This window comes from Seriola lalandi, unplaced genomic scaffold (assembly GCF_002814215.2).
Source record: "Seriola lalandi dorsalis isolate HSWRI2012SDOR001 ecotype SW California unplaced genomic scaffold, Sedor1 jcf7180002053932, whole genome shotgun sequence".
NCBI classification, from domain to species: domain Eukaryota; kingdom Metazoa; phylum Chordata; class Actinopteri; order Carangiformes; family Carangidae; genus Seriola; species Seriola lalandi.
The window spans coordinates 3,081-19,500 of NW_019524485.1; the positions used below are offsets into that span (position 1 = coordinate 3,081).

General features: G+C 40.3%; 4 protein-coding genes across 4 annotated transcripts in view; all 4 read right to left on the minus strand.

Annotated features, from left to right (window-relative positions):
• Positions 1 to 8: 8 nt before the first annotated feature.
• On the minus strand, positions 9 to 1,537 carry LOC111652237 (extracellular calcium-sensing receptor-like; the record flags this gene model as incomplete). Its single annotated transcript, XM_023402449.2, has 3 exons — positions 1,377 to 1,537; positions 944 to 1,241; positions 9 to 803 (listed from the first exon to the last, which is right to left on the minus strand). Coding segments are annotated over exons 1-3 (1,125 nt in total), but the record flags the coding sequence as incomplete, so codon positions are not given.
• A 4,734-nt stretch (positions 1,538 to 6,271) lies between these two features.
• LOC111652236 (extracellular calcium-sensing receptor-like) lies at positions 6,272 to 9,549 on the minus strand. Its single transcript, XM_023402448.2, has 5 exons — positions 9,271 to 9,549; positions 8,335 to 9,129; positions 7,938 to 8,165; positions 7,687 to 7,810; positions 6,272 to 7,185 (listed from the first exon to the last, which is right to left on the minus strand). Exons 1-5 carry the CDS (start codon positions 9,532 to 9,534, stop codon positions 6,272 to 6,274), a joined length of 2,325 nt encoding a protein of 774 aa, XP_023258216.2. The 5' UTR covers positions 9,535 to 9,549.
• A 2,070-nt stretch (positions 9,550 to 11,619) lies between these two features.
• LOC111652229 (extracellular calcium-sensing receptor-like) lies at positions 11,620 to 14,902 on the minus strand. Its single transcript, XM_023402440.2, has 5 exons — positions 14,593 to 14,902; positions 13,588 to 14,412; positions 13,270 to 13,500; positions 12,999 to 13,122; positions 11,620 to 12,866 (listed from the first exon to the last, which is right to left on the minus strand). Exons 1-5 carry the CDS (start codon positions 14,842 to 14,844, stop codon positions 11,953 to 11,955), a joined length of 2,346 nt encoding a protein of 781 aa, XP_023258208.2. The 5' UTR covers positions 14,845 to 14,902; the 3' UTR covers positions 11,620 to 11,952.
• Positions 14,903 to 15,774: 872 nt separating this feature from the next.
• The window catches only part of LOC111652231 (vomeronasal type-2 receptor 26-like), a 4,571-nt gene continuing 3,925 nt past the window's right edge, over positions 15,775 to 16,420 (minus strand). Inside the window, exon 4 of the mRNA XM_087172965.1 lies at positions 15,775 to 16,269. Within this exon, the coding sequence (XP_087029091.1) occupies positions 15,796 to 16,269 (474 nt within the window). The 3' untranslated portion in view covers positions 15,775 to 15,795. The remainder of the gene's footprint in view (positions 16,270 to 16,420) is intronic.

Below are 16,420 nucleotides of genomic sequence, written 5' to 3' on the forward strand. Positions count from 1 at the left end.
GAACTCACCATGAACGGATCTAGCTTCACCTTGTTGTTACATGTTTCATTACAGCCAAGAATACTATGAAGTGCGTGGGCCACAGCATACACTCCTTTGTAGACATTGTTGAATATAGGCATGAGTGACATATCAGTGAAGCTGTTATGCACTCCAGTCAGATCCTCATGTCCAGTACATTCTCTCTGATTCCCTGCTGATGACTTTGACTGCTTGAACTTACAACTGAATAACGTCTCCCAGAACTCTGTAAATATTTCATTACTGGATGAATTGAGTGGTTTCACATCGAGTATGAACTCTCTCATGCCGCTGACATATGCTTGGGGGATGGAGAGGCCTATGGCACCATCCAGAATGTGATGCTTATCCATTTCTGCAATTTGGGAATCAAAGATCCAGCTCTCACTACCTACCCACTGGTACCCAGTCATGTTGTAGTTGGACAACTCATGTATTAGCACATCCATGTCCATGTGGGAGAGGAAAGCAACAATCACCTTGGAGGTGGAAGCTTTGATAATATCAATTATCTTTTGTATTTTCTTTGGTGGATCTGTTCTAAAGAAAGACATTGAGTACTCCAGACAGATGCCCAGCTGCTGTGCTGTTTCTGTGAATGTAGCCATGCCATTATTACCATAATCATCATTGGTTCTAATGGCTCCAACCCAAGTCCAACCAAAGTGCTTGACCAACTGGGCCAGGGCTCTGCTCTGATAGTAGTCACTGGGTATTGTTCTGAGGAAGGATGGGTACTTGGTTTTGTCACTGAGACAAGCACAGGTGGCAAAGTGGCTGATCTAAAAGAAAAAAGAAATCACCTCCCAAGATAAAAATGTAAAACATAAATATTCACACAACATTATTTTCTCTGAGCAGCTGGTAGAATTACTGAATACAAATGTTTAACAAATATAAGCTATTCACCAAACCTACCCACCATTGGGATATGAAAAGGTCCGATGACAGTAGCTATTGCCATGCAGGGAGAGGAAGAGGTTTCTCCCATAATGGCCAGCACTTGTGCAGGTCTGGTACATGGTGCATCAGAGGGTGCAGATTCAATTTCATTGCCATTGGCCAAGGCCAGTGCGACCCTCACACTTCTGGCAATGGAACCACAAGTATCGTACATTTTGTAGCCCAGAGAGATGCCAGGCAGTAGGTCTGTGCTGTTATTAATCTCCTCAATGGCAAAAATCATAGCCTGGGCAAACTGGAACTCTCTGAAATTCAAACTTGATAATGACAGTTTTTAACAGCTGTACTCGTAATAGCAGAAATAGAAACAATATCACAATAAATGAAAGCATCGTTATTAATGCACATAATGGGGAATGTTTCTCATTTCTCATTAATTTCATTAAATTTACCTGGTGCATTTAAGTGGCAATGGTTCGTGCATGTAGGTATCCTGTCTGTCTTTCCAGCTGCTGTGGAAAGAGAAGATTCCCCCCAATATAATGTTCCCATCCTTCGACAGCTGAGGGTTCTCAGGATCCCCTCTCTGCCTGCACACCAACTCCTCAGCCTGGGAGAAAATCGCCACCAACACCAGCTGTAAAAACGCCCAACCTTGTTCTGACCACCGCTGTGTGGACATCATACTGTCGGAGAGAAGTAAACTACAGGGTGGCATCACATGTACCCTAATGTAAATCAAAAGCTTGCACTGGTATTTATACATTTTGGTACAGCATATAAAAAACAACTGATGAGTGATATTTCACCTCTGTGGACCTTGAAATTGGGGCGAGAGGAGGGAGGTGCCCAAACAGAAAGAGTTTTGGGTTGCTGCCTATCTTAAGTATGTTTGGTGTGTGTGTGTGTGTGTTATGAGACAAAAATATTCAGTTATGCCGCACATTTTTTTTTTCGATTTTTAATGATCATTTTTACATTTTGAAGATGCAGTTTACATTTGAATTAATATTTACATTTTAAACAGTGAAAATAATGTGGGACAAAGGTTACTGTAAGTAAAATTTAAAAAAAAATTGCCTTTAAACATGTTCTGTGAAATTCCCACAAATTTACAATAATTGGTTCAGTACAAATCGGTAAAAAATATAATCATGTTAAGCCTGCACTTAATGTTTTTTGGCCATCTGGGGGCAGCACCACATGCTGTAAACATATTATGATCTCCTTAAGTTGATATGTTGGTCTAGTTAGCAAACAGTTGCTTATACATTCATTTGACATAGAGTGATATTAGCATTGATTTGGAGTCGTGTTTGTGTCCCACTAGTGAATGCAAATGTAAAACTCATGAAAGACAAAGAGAAAATAATTTAAGTTAAATCCAAAATATATTTTTAACGGGAGGAGTAGATGTTAGCATTTCAGCCCCAGCAAAAGGTTGATCACCATGGGAAGCAGTCCTCTGAATTAGGTGCTTCCAGTATGAGGGAAACCTATCCCAAAAATAGAAGGTATACGATTTCTGTGCATAAACCAACAGGGGGAGGAAAAGAGCATAAAGTGAGGGCAACATTCATCAAGAGGATAAACATTTGTATAATGCATCGGAGGGGAAATTAATTAAAGTTCCTCTCCAGAGATGTTTTAAAGTATGCAAAAATACTCTGTTATGGTTAATATTTTGTTTAACATTGGAAAACTGGAGCTAAACCCACATCTGTGCTTACTTCCTCATTGAGAGATTCTGAATCAGGTATTTGCTCTTCCCAATTGGACTGCTGTTCCAGAACCGCTGTTCTGGCTGATGAGTTTACTTTTACTCATAAGTCTACATTCCCATCAAAGTCACCAAGCACCAACACCATAAACATGGCAAAAAAACCAAGGCACAAGAACATAAGCCAAATAGAATGTCACTACTGACACATAAAAGGTCATATTATCCATGAATGCGTAGTTTTATCGAAAAAAGATCAGAAATCGAAAACTGTAGCTTTGCTGGGAGGTCCCCTGATTGATAAAACTTTGCTTCCAGATTGTGAATCTGTAGAGGACGAAGTGCCAGATGAGTTTAAGCCTTTTATATTAGAAGGATTTGTGTCTCTACCAGGAGACACTGCTAGCAAGCAACCAGTGACAATACTGCGAGACACAGCAGCATTGCAATCCATCTTGCTGAAGGGTGTGTTACCCTTAACCAGGAAATGGAGAGTGATAATAGCGCTCTAAGGCAGGGAGTGGAGATGAGTTGGTTTACAGAACCATAACTAACTATAAGAGGGGTGGTGTTTTCATGAGAAAATTGCAACCCCGTGCCCTGGCGGAAGGTGCCAGGTCAACAGTATCTCAAATAGTGGTCCCAATAACACTTCATTTGGAAATTAGAGCAACTTAGAGCATGCAGGGAATATGGCTCATCAGGAGTTTAGCCCTGCGAGAGCTATCGTTTGAAATCAAGCATGTGAAAGGGAAGGACAATTTAGTAGCTTGAAGCTAGAAGTTTCTTTTTTGTTTATGTTTTTTGTGCCTGTCAAAAGTTAATTTACTTTGTGCTGTAATGATTCATTTTTGTGACTTAGTGATTTTGAGTTCGAAAGAAAACAGTGAAAAATGTATTTGAAATTTGTTTGACTGTCACCCAGTGTGGGTACTGGCTATTTAAGTTGATGTTTTGGACATTTATGGTTTTGGGGCCTGTTCAAGCATCTTGATCCATTAGGTTGATGTGAGCAACATTTACTTTTGTTTATAATATAGTGGGAGTTTCTTTTGTGTCATACCAACAAATCTGTTATACAGTTTTGTTATCTTTTAAGGGGGGAGGTGTCATGGCTATAGAGATCATATGGAGATCAGAATTTAGGTCACAGGTTCCCCAGCTAATCAGGAGCAAAGGGATGCACCTGGGATCTCCCTCAGCTGGTGGCAATTAGCTGAGGAGGTTTTATAAGGAGGTTTGGTTTCCTTGTTCATTTGGGTTTTTTTTTTGTTTTGTTTTGTTTGTTTTGCTGTCAGAGAGGTAACACCTTCAGTTGGGTCTCTGAGTTTTGTGTTGGTCTTGCCTCTTCTAAGAATTTCTCATTTGGCCATTTTTATTTACCCCCTTCTCTGTGACTTCCTCTAAATTTTAGTTTATGTCCAATCTTCTGTTATCCTTTTGATAGATTTAGTGGGTGATGGTTGGGAACTATATGGCGGGGTTGACAGGATTGGTTCCTTAGGTAGACTCTACAATGAATTAACTTATGGCTGCATGAATCTGTTTTTATGAGACTCATTAGTTCACTGCAGTTCCAAGGTGGAAATACACATTCATGACATTGACTGCTTATTTGTCATGTACTACATAAAAAAACACCATATATACATGTTAACAAGATTAAAAACTTGATTTTCATTGGAGGGGTTCTTTAAGAATTAGATTAAAAATAAGATTAAGATTAAAAAGGAGTTTGATGAAATCGAGTGGTATTTAGGAAATCAGAGCTAACAGCATGGTGACTGACAGTGGTACCTGTACCAAAGGTTGTCTGTCCTTACGTATGTATGGTACATCCCATTCTCAATAATGCATTAAGGGATTTTCCTCAAATTAGGCAGATAAGTTCACTTGGACTCAAATATGAAGTGATTAGATTTTGGTGGTCAAAGGTCAAGGTCACAGTGACCTCAAAAAACACTGTTTTGGCCTTGTGAATGTGGTATATCTGTAACACATTAAGGGAATTTCATAACATTTGGCATAAATGTTCACTTGGACCCAAGGACAAATTGACTAGATTTTGTTTTTTAAAGGTGAACATCACAGTGACCACAAAAAATGAATTCGGTCTTGTGAACACGGTTATCTCAGCTACTCGAGGCAATCCTCTCAACTTTGGCACAAATGCTTTCCTTTTGACTCAATGAACTGATTTTAGAGTTCAGTGGTCAAAGGTCAAGGTTACAGTAACCTCACAAAACCTGCGTGGTGGTGCCATGGTTTACCTACTACGGAGAAACACGTGTGTGTTCACACTGGCTGCATGTCTGCTGTGTTGCTGCTACTGCCAGCTCTATCTTTCTACGTAGAGTTTGCAGGTTACTGGAATGATAAATTTTCTTTTCATTATAAATTCATTTCTGAATTATTTCAGACAAAAAACACCACTAAAGTGCCACTGTCTCCACATGCAGCTGCTAAAATCGTTAAATATATATTTATATCTTTTCATGTCTGACACATTCAGATTCAACCTAGACATTGACAACTACAGTGAAAGGTGTCAGTTTTTAAGTAATGTTGCTGCTATGATGTCAATGACTATCAACAGGTCTTTTCTGTCTATATCTGCTGGGAGGTGCGCACCACGCTTAAAGGAAAAAAAAGTGACATGCCGAATCCCCATATAAAGTGACGCAGGCGTGAGGCCATGCGTGTCTGTTCAAACCCATTAACATGTACTCTGATGGAAAAACCAAGACATTCTGCAGCCGCCCCACACACACACACACACACACACACACACACACACACCCTGCATCCAGTGTGTTCCTGGCCTTAAGATGTCCAACCATGACGCAGCTGATGCTTGGAACTATGGACACACGTTCCAAATTCGAGTGAAAGCTGACACCCCATTTGCTTGACTTCACTTGTGTCCAGCAATGACGAAGCAAAAGCTTATTATTTATTGTATGATACTTTTTAGTATTGCAACCCACAAAACAGCACTGCGGTCAATTGATGAGGTGCAGATGTTTCTCCGTTTGGTATCCTTTTGATATCCTCCATTGCTCATGTATGTCGTGTTGAAGATGATGTCATGATAGCTTTGTGGATTGTCACCATAGAAACGACGCTGCATTGAGAGGGTACTATCTGCAGTGGAAAAAAGAACCAAAAATGAGTAGTCAAGTAGGGTGGAGTTGACTAGGTATCACACAGTGGAAAAGCGCTGTAAATTTCATGGCAGGGTATTGGACACCTTCAACAGCAAGGAGGGGTATCGGAGACAAAACCAAACAAGCTGCAGATGTTGTTGTCCTTGAAAACGTAGATTTTATTGTTTGATCACATTTTATCAACTCTATTTTGTTATGAAGGCAGTAAGAAATCAGGTATTAGGTTTGTGCATTTATTCATTATATATATATTGGTTTATATAATTGTGTATTATCTTGTGTTGAATGTCCATATGCTATATCACAAAATGAATGATAGTAGGAAAAATTAGCGGTACAATACAGTGGTACAGTCTTCTTTAAAATGAATGTAAGTGTCTGCTTGACCGTCAGGTCAACTAATTATGTAAAAATTATAATTGCATTGGCATGCATTTGCCACCACATTATTATTTTAACTTCAGAATGATTTTGGTGCCACCTTCCCCATCATATTCTTTTTTGTATTCTTCTCTGGCTTCAGTAAGATAATGTAACATTTTGGAATAAAAATACAAGTGAGAAGTCCAAAACTAGAGGCCAGAATAGCAAATATTTCCACAGCAACACTGAACTTCCCAGGAGAGCTGACATACGCTGGAATAAAAGTGATCCAGACTGCACAGAATATCAACATGCTGAAGGTGATAAACTTGGCTTCATTAAAGTTATCAGGCAGTTTCCGAGCCAGAAAAGCAAGAAAAAAACATAACATGGCCAGAAGTCCTATGTAACCAAGTACAGCCCAAAAGCCTACAGCTGAGCCCAGAGCGCACTCTAAGATGATTTTGTCCTTGAAATCCTTAAAATTCTTCAATGGAAAAGGAGGAGAAATTGTTAACCACAAGATACATATAACAACCTGTATGAGAGTGAAAGCCAGAACACTGAGTCTCTGCTGTGCAGGCCCAAACCACTTCATCACATTACTGCCTGGAAGTGTAGCTCTGAAGGCCATTAACACTACTATAGTTTTCCCCAGAACACAAGAGATACAGAGGACAAAGGTGATACCGAACGCAGTGTGTCGCAGCATGCAGGACCACTCAGACGGCCGGCCGATGAAGGTCAGAGAACACAGGAAACACAGGGTCAAGGAGAAGAGCAGCAGGAAGCTCAGCTCAGAGTTGTTGGCTCTCACAATAGGACTTTTCCTGTATCTGAAAAAAACGAATGCCACAACAGCAGTCATACATGTTCCAAACAGGGATGCTGCAGTGAGCAATGCTCCCATAATTTCTTCATATGATAGAAACTCTGCCTCTTTCTTTATGCAGGCATCTCTTCTTTCATTTGACCAGAACTCTGGGTGGCATCGCACACAGGTGATAGAATCTGAAAAGTAGAATATTAAAGCAGATTTCAGACTTGCTGAGTAGATTTGTTTTTTTCCTTTTTTGCATCTATTCTATAGATATTATACATACACACTACATGACTACCTGATAATAGACGTATAATTGTAAGACAGCAACATAGTATGATCATTGATTCAGTCACAAGCGTGAGATCTAAACTTTATAATTTATTAAATAGGTTAATTGATATGCATTATTGTGTTGCTAAGTTTTTCAATGTAGAATTTTAATGCTCTTAGTACGATAAATATTCACCATCCATACATTTGGATACATCTGTATCTGTATATGTATGTTTGGTGCTGATGATATTAGAAATATTTTAATGAAAATACCAAACACTAAGTACATATTTCCCAGCGGCAGGTTCCCTGCTTTGGAAATTTAGAAAATAATTTCATACGATTGGCATGTGATCAAGATAATTTTGGTTTGCAGCACAATGAAATGCAAAGCTGTACACTAAACATTACTAGACCTGTAATGTTGCTTATTTCTCCCTCTGCACATCTTATACAGTCATAGCAGCAGACAGGCTTTCCTTTCTGGAGAACCTTGCGAGTTCCTGCGGGACATTTCTCACTGCAAAGTGACACAGGCACCTGCATACACAAAACAAGCATGAGAAATGCAAATGAAAACTGTACTCGTATTCACCTTAACAAGCAGTAAAGCCAAACATTGTTAATTACTTATACTATTAATAATCACAGTTACATGGTAACTTACCTGTTTTGAGTTCTGTGCCCAAATTAAAGACTTATTTTGCAGATTCAGCTGTTTGTCTGCAGGTAAAGATGCATCATGAAGACCAACTGTGACAAAGTTAACAATGCCATTTTCTGTTGGCTGCCAGTTTATAATTTCATACTTTGCTGCTGGGTCTCCATCCTCATTGAAGTAAACCTCATCTCCTTCCTTTGTTTTGAATTGAATGTTTTTTATACGCTGTAAAATCTAAGAAGACGGGTATTAATTTGGTTAATTATCTGACAAACGTCTAGTAGGCCTGTTGGCCCAACAGCATGATAGACAGACTGCAACACTCATTTTTAAAAACATTAGAACTTTTTCTCTTGTGACCTAATGTAAAAACTAAAATTTAAGTATTTAGTGTTGAACTCACCATGAACGGATCTAGCTTCACCTTGTTGTTACATGTTTCATTACAGCCAAGAATACTATGAAGTGTGTGGGCCACAGCATACACTCCTTTGTAGACATTGTTGAATATAGGCATGAGTGACATATCAGTGAAGCTGTTATGCACTCCAGTCAGATCCTCATGTCCAGTACATTCTCTCTGATTCCCTGCTGATGACTTTGACTGCTTGAACTTACAACTGAATAACGTCTCCCAGAACTCTGTAAACATTTCATTACTGGATGAATTGAGTGGTTTCACATCGAGTATGAACTCTCTCATGCCGCTGACATGTGCTTTGGGAATGGAGAGGCCTATGGCACCATCCAGAATGTGATGCTTATCCATTTTTGCAGTTTGGGAATCAAAGATCCAGCCCTCACTACCTACCCACTGGTACCCAGTCATGTTGTAGTTGGACAACTCGTGTATTAGCACATCCATGTCCATGTGGGAGAGGAAAGCAACAATCACCTTGGAGGTGGAAGCCTTGATAATATCAATTATCTTTTGTATTTTGTCTGGTGGATCTGTTCTAAAGAAAGACACTGAGTACTCCAGACAGATGCCCAGCTGCTGTGCTGTTTCTGTGAATGTAGCCATGCCATTATTACCATAATCATCATTGGTTCTAATGGCTCCAACCCAAGTCCAACCAAAGTGCTTGACCAACTGGGCCAGGGCTCTGCTCTGATAGTAGTCACTGGGTATTGTTCTGAGGAAGGATGGGTACTTGGTTTTGTCACTGAGACAAGCACAGGTGGCAAAGTGGCTGATCTAAAAGAAAAAAGAAATCACCTCCCAAGATAAAAATGTAAAACATAAAATATTCACACATTATTTTTCTCTGAGCAGCTGGTAGAATTACACAATACAAATGTTTAACAAATATATAAACTATTCACCAAACCTACCCACCATTGGGATATGAAAAGGTCCGATGACAGTAGCTATTGCCATGCAGGGAGAGGAAGAGGTTTCTCCCATAATGGCCTGCACTTGTGCAGGTCTGGTACATGGTGCATCAGAGGGTGCAGATTCAATTTCATTGCCATTGGCCAAGGCCAGTGCGACCCTCACACTTCTGGCAATGGAGCCACAAGCATCATACATTTTGTAGCCCAGAGAGATGCCAGGCAGTAGGTCTGTGCTGTTATTAATCTCCTCAATGGCAAAAAGCATAGCCTGGGCAAACTGGAACCCTCTGAAATTCAAACTAAATGCAAACAGTTATAATTATTTCTTGTTGAGGCACTTGAAATAGAAACAATAGCACAGTAAATGAACGCATTTGTTGATACTAATGCACACTACATGAAGTATTTCTCACTTTAATACTCAGTTTGATCACCTATTTTGTGAATGTTTTATATCTGTACCAATTTTCTCTTAGATATTTTTAATCTAAATATCTGTCTGCAGTATAATTTACCTGCTGCATTCCAGTGGCAATGGTTCATGCATGTAGGTATCCTGTCTGTCTTTCCAGCTGCTGTGGAAAGAAAAGATTCCCCCCAGCATAATGTCCCCATAGTTAGATAGCTGAGGGTTCTCAGGATCCCCTCTCTGCCTGCACACCAACTCCTCAGCCTGAGAGAAAGACGCCACCAACAGCAGTTGTAAAAATGCCCAACCTTGTTCTGGCCATCTCTGTGTGGATGTCATTCTGCCTGAGAGAACTAAACCACTGGGTGGCATCACATGTACCTTAATGTAAATCAGAAGCTTGCACTGGTATTTATACATTTTGGAACAGCATAAAAAAATTATAGAACATATTTGATCTCTGTGGACCTTGAAGTTGGGGCAAGTGAAGGGAGGTGCCCAAACAGAGTTTGTCTATACTTTATTTTAAATTTCTTAGTGCGTGATATCAGACAAGAATATTGAAATGTGCCATAGAAAGATGTGATTTATAATTGAATTCATACTGGCACTTAACAGATTGAAAAATGGACGAAGATTAAAAGAGTAGGCTCAACAGGTTCACGGAAAATTAAACAGTACAGTTACAGGTTCAGAACAATAACTCTTACTAAACCTGCATCAAATTAATTTTTTGGCAACTTGGGACAAGCAACACGCTGTAAACATAACATTATCATCCACTAAAGTTGATAATTGCTTATGTTAGCTTAATTACACATCGAGCCGAGACGTCCAATAGTCAGTCTCTTTTTTTATCTCTGTTTTGGACTCCACCATCTACTGAGAAAAATATCTGGCTTTATAGCTGCAACACTTTCCTATATTCACTAGCTAGTTGCTAACCTTGTCTGTCTGATATTTCATGGAGGTCCTCTCTCTCCAAATATGTCAGTTCCTTAACAGGACACTTATTGCTTACTGCTTATTGTTTTTCAACCTATAGCTGTGCACAGAGTAGGTTAGTGCTCCTTGTTTCTCCTTTGAGAATCCCTTCAGCGCACTTTTTATATTTTATGCACAATTAATGTAAGGGTGAACATATCTAATCAGCTTCTGGTTATTTATAGCATGTAGAGCAATGACAGTTCACGCCCCCCTGCATCTCATGGGCTCTGTCATTTAAATACTTTTTGATCCATTTAACACCGAGGTCAAGAAGTTTTCCAATCATGCAGTGCATAAAATATGTATGAAAATGTATTCTTGACATTGCCATATCAAAGTGTTCGGTAAGGTTAAAACAAGATAACACATGTTGGCATATAAATATTTAACAAAAACACATCCATCTATTACGAGCCTCTCATTGAGAATAGGAGAGACGTTTGAATGAATTCATTTATGGTTTATGCTGTATATAGAACATATCCGAGACTGTGTGTATGAGCACAGTTTATACTATAACTGATACACATAGAAGCCCAACTGGCTTGACCCCAACAGGCACTGTGTAATTAATCAGCAAAACTGACATGCATGAACCAACAACGTATGAAAACTCCGTCATCATATGCTCCACTGTATGTCATTACCTTATGGTTCAAGAGACTAGAGTGATAGACTGGGCTGAAGGAATTCAATCATTTTCATATTTAATTAGGAGTTTGTGCCTTCCTGACACTGAAATAATCCTGTCTCTTTAATGTGTACTGCCTTCTCATGTCTTTATATCGTTTACTGAAGTGCATATGTACCGTGTCTGTACTAAGGGGTTAATAAATATATATCTTTTTAATGTCTGTGACAAAAACTACACAAAAAAGGGTTCACCTTTTAATAACATTTGAATTTTATTTCACGTTCATTAATACATATTAACAAATGCAAATATTTATTTGTTTAAATTTCTCCCTCCCCCAAAAAGAAAAATATATAGCTAATCAACTTACATGAGAGACAGGTGCCACATTCCAGGTGTTGTTTGTTCATATATGCAATATTTAGCTTATGAGAATAATTTCCATGTCATCTCGACTGTTGAGATACAGACACTGTAAGAATATCTGTGTAAAGCTCTAAATTGATTTTTCATTCAAGCTAGAGACTCAGCCTTTTTACTTCTTGAATAATTTAGTGTAGTTACGCTATGTTTAGTTTAGCTATGTATCAACTAAGATAAGAACAGACATAGAAAGATTATAACATTCAATCTATTGTTGTGATGTGACAAACTCAAAGGGCTCTCGATGTCACTTTACCCATCAAATGTTTCTTTGTATTGTTTTCAGGTTTTAATAAAATTATGTAGCACTTGGGCAAAAAAATACAAAACAGCATTCCATAACTGGAGGCCAGAATAGCAAATATCTCCACAGCTACAGTGAACTTCCCAGGAGAGCTGACATATGCTGGGATAAAGGTGATCCAGACTGCACAGAATATCAACATGCTGAAGGTGATAAATTTAGCTTCATTGAAATTGTCAGGCAGCTTTCGAGCCAGAAAAGCGAGCACAAAACATAACATAGCTAAGAGCCCTATGTATCCCAACACAGCCCAGAAGCCTACAGCTGAGCCTAAAGCACACTCGAGTATAATCTTCTCCTTATAGTGGCTCATATTTTTGAAGGGAAATGGAGGGTTGATTGTCAGCCAAAGTATACAAATTAAAACCTGTATGAAAGTGAAAGCCAGAACGCTGAGTCTCTGCTGTGCAGGCCCAAACCACTTCATCATATTACTGCCTGGAAGTGTAGCTCTGAAGGCCATCAACACCACTATAGTTTTCCCAAGAATACAAGAGATACAGAGGACAAAGGTGATACCGAACGCAGTGTGTCGCAGCATGCAGGACCACTCAGAGGGCCGGCCGATGAAGGTCAGAGAACACAGGAAACACAGGGTCAAGGAGAAGAGCAGCAGGAAGCTCAGCTCAGAGTTGTTGGCCCTGACAATAGGAGTTTGTCGGTAGTGGAAAAATATCAGGGCTATAGTCATTGCCAGGCAGGCACCAAAGACAGAGAAGGTGACCAACAGTATGCCCATCAGTTCCCTGAAGGTGAGGAACTCAATGGCTTTCAAGTCACAGCTGTTCCTCTCTTCGTTGGACTTGTACTCAGGGGGACATTTGTCACATTTCACTGCATCTGAAAACATAAATATGTTTAGGCTGTACAGCACACACATCTTCAGATACATCATTAAAGTGCTGGCAGTGATTTTGCCCAGCAGAAATACGGTAAATGCAAGAGTAACAGCTAGGAATCCTGCTGTCTCACTTGTGCTGTTGCTGAACTCCCCGTCAGCACAGGTGATGCAATCAAAACAGCAGATGGGTTTGCCCTTAACAAAGGCCCGACGGGTCCCAGGCAGACAGCTCTCACTGCAAATGGACCTCGGCACCTGCATCACAATGACAGCATTAAAAAAAAAAACTTTCATAACTTCACTTCTAGACTCATAAGTGTCACACAACTGTTTATAGTGAATGAAAAATGATAACCCAAAATAAAAATTTTTTTTTTTTAAATCATCAATACATTAACTTACGTCGAGATTCTCGCCTGCCCAGATGGCTTTCACGTCCGCTTTCATCTCAAACTGCTGGCCCTCAGGCTGGGAGGCATCATAGTAACCAATGGTCTCAAAGAGTATGTAACCTGTCTCATCCATCTGCCAGTTTACCAGTGCATAACGTGCCACAGGGTCACCCAACTCATCAAAGAACACATTTTCACCAATCTTCGTGGTGAAATTGACCTGGGTCAGATAATGCAGCACCTGCAGAGAAACAGTGATGTTGTTTTACTGCATCATTATTAGCATGCTCAGTGGTTTTTATGTCGGAACATTGCATGCTGTGTTTACCTGCCATGGTTGGATATTTTCCCTATCAGCACAAGTGTTGTTCTCAAAAGGCCCCTGTCCATCTTTGCAAGTAAATAGCATGTGCAGTGCATGACCTACAGCGTATGTGGCCTTGTAAACATTATTCAGCAGACTGGCATCTGAAACATCTGTGAAGCGTGTGCTTGTGTCCCGCAGAGACTCCCTCCCAGTGCAGGCTGTGACTGATCCCTGAGTGTGAGTCTCTGCTTGGGGAGTCAGGGTGCAGCTGAACACCATCTCCCACAACTCCACCAATCCCCGGTCACCTGGTGTCGTGGAGGGCCTGCTGTTAGCCAGAAACTCCTGCAGTCCAGGGATGTAAGCATTGAGTGCTGCAAAGCCCACTGCCCCCTGGACCACAGCATAGTTTACTGAAGAGGCAATATAGCGATAAGTGATCCAGCCCTCACTGCCCACCCACTGCAGGCCTGTCACATTTTGAGCATGGAGCTCTTTGATAAGGATGTCAAGGTCTGTGCCATCAGCAAAAGCCACTATTACTTTAGAGGTAGATTTCTTTATAATGTTCACCACCTCTAAGAACCACTTTCTTGGGTCAGTCCTATAAATAGCCACTGAGTACTCAACACAAACGCCTTCCTTTTCAGCTGCTTCCAGGAAAGTGGCCATGCCACCGTTCCCATAGTCACTGTTAGTTCTAATAGCCCCTACCCATGTCCAGCCAAAGTGTTTCACCAGTTTTGCCAATGCTTTGCTCTGGTAAAGGTCACTAGGTATGGTTCTGAAGAAAGAAGGATAGTCTCTTCTGTTACTAAGACATGCACAAGTAGCTGAATGACTGATCTGAAACACAAGTAATGGAGAGAAATGGCACATTTTCTGCAGTTCATTAAGGCAAGGATGTCTTCAATACCTGATATAAACCACACATTATAAAGCATTTTCACATATTAATACTTCTCATTAAACAACACATTCATTTGACATTTCATGTGTGTGAATGTGCATGCCCTTAGCACTCACCACAGGTATATGGAAGGGTCCCATGGTGCGTGCAATACCTATTGTAGAGGTGGATGTGGTTTCCCCTATGACAGCATGCACACTGGAGAGTTTGTTACAGCTGCCTTCCCCGCTCTCATACCTATTCATCAGGTTTAGCGATGCCCTGATGGACAGAGGGATACTGGGGCAGGAGTCAAAGATCCGGTAGCCCAGTGTGACTCCTGGCAGCAGCTCTGAGCTGTTGTTGATCTCCTCTATAGCAAACATCATAGTGTATGCATACTGGAGCTCTCCTGGGTCCAGTCTGGAAAAAGGAGAGGAGAAGAACAAATTGTACAATTTGTGAAAAGTAAAAAGTGTGAAACCTAAATGAGAACACTAGGATTTACACAAACAACACATACTGCAATTAGATTTACAAGTACAATTACATTGCTTTTCTTACCCTTCACACTGGATTGTTCCTGGGTTACCTTGTAGAGCTGGATTGACACTGACTGGGTTCTGATGGAAGGAGAAAATGCCTCCAATGTTGATGTCTCCCTCCATAGAAAACTGAGACAGTTCTTTTGTGCCATATGTTTGACACACAGGCCTCCCTCCTCTGACAGCCAGAAGGGAAATAAGCAATAGATCTGCTATCAGCAGCATGATTGTTCACCTCAGTATTTAGCACCCAAGGCCCATAGATAAAATCACCCTAGTCTGAACCATTTTATAGGGTTTTTCTTTTAACTATCACAAAGCCTCAGGGGCTTGGGTGCAGCATATGTGAATACCATTTATCTCCACCAATGACAGCGATTGTGGTGTGACTGACAGATAGATGGGCCTATTAGATGGCCTACCATGTTTGCTCATCATCTTTTGTTTTTAGCCCAACCAATTCCTTACAATAATCGTTTCACAAACCGGAGCTGCTGTTGTCTATATTTAATTTAAATTTTGACTTTTAATTTCAAGCTAAATCATGGAATACAAGGTAAACAAAATTTCTGTCCCATCGCCCCAAGGATGCTAAAACCAGGAGGAGCTGAACTTTATTTTCCACATCAAATATGTCACAGAGAAAGTATATCCCAATCAAATGTACTGTACTTCAAATCTAATGCAATGTATAACTACATGTGAACAAGCGAGTAATCTGCATATTGTTTAAAGTTCAAAGGAGGCAGAAGAAACTTCTTTAGAACACTTGTTGGTCCTTGTTACTATACTCATTTAGAGGGGTTTTGACTGGTTTCTCTCCATCATATGCTTTTTAGTATTCCTCTCTGGTTTCAGTAGTAAAATATAACATTTTGGAGCATATATACAGAAAAGCAAACCAAAGCTTGAGGCCAGAATTGCAAATATCTCCACAGCCACAGTGAACTTCCCAGGAGAGCTGACATACGCTGGGATAAAAGTGGCCCAGACTGCGCAGAATATCAACATGCTGAAGGTGATGAATTTGGCTTCATTGAAATTATCAGGCAGCTTTCGAGCCAGAAAAGCAAGGATGAAGCATAGCAAAGCCAGGAGTCCTATATACCCCAACACAGCCCAGAAGGCTACAGGTGAACCTAAATCACACTCTAGAATAATCCTTTCAGTGGCATGAGCTGTGTTTTTGTAGGGGAATGGTGGGGCAAGAGTTAACCACAGCACACAAATTAAAACCTGCAGTAAAGTACAGCTGAGAACACTTGTTCTCTGAAGCGGAACAGAACACTGAGGAACTGTGTTTGCTGGCCTTTGAGCATTAAAGGCCATCACCACAGCTATGGTTTTAGCCAAGATACAAGACATGCACAAGGCAAAGGTGATGCCAAATGAAGTGTGTCGCAGCATGCACGACCACTCA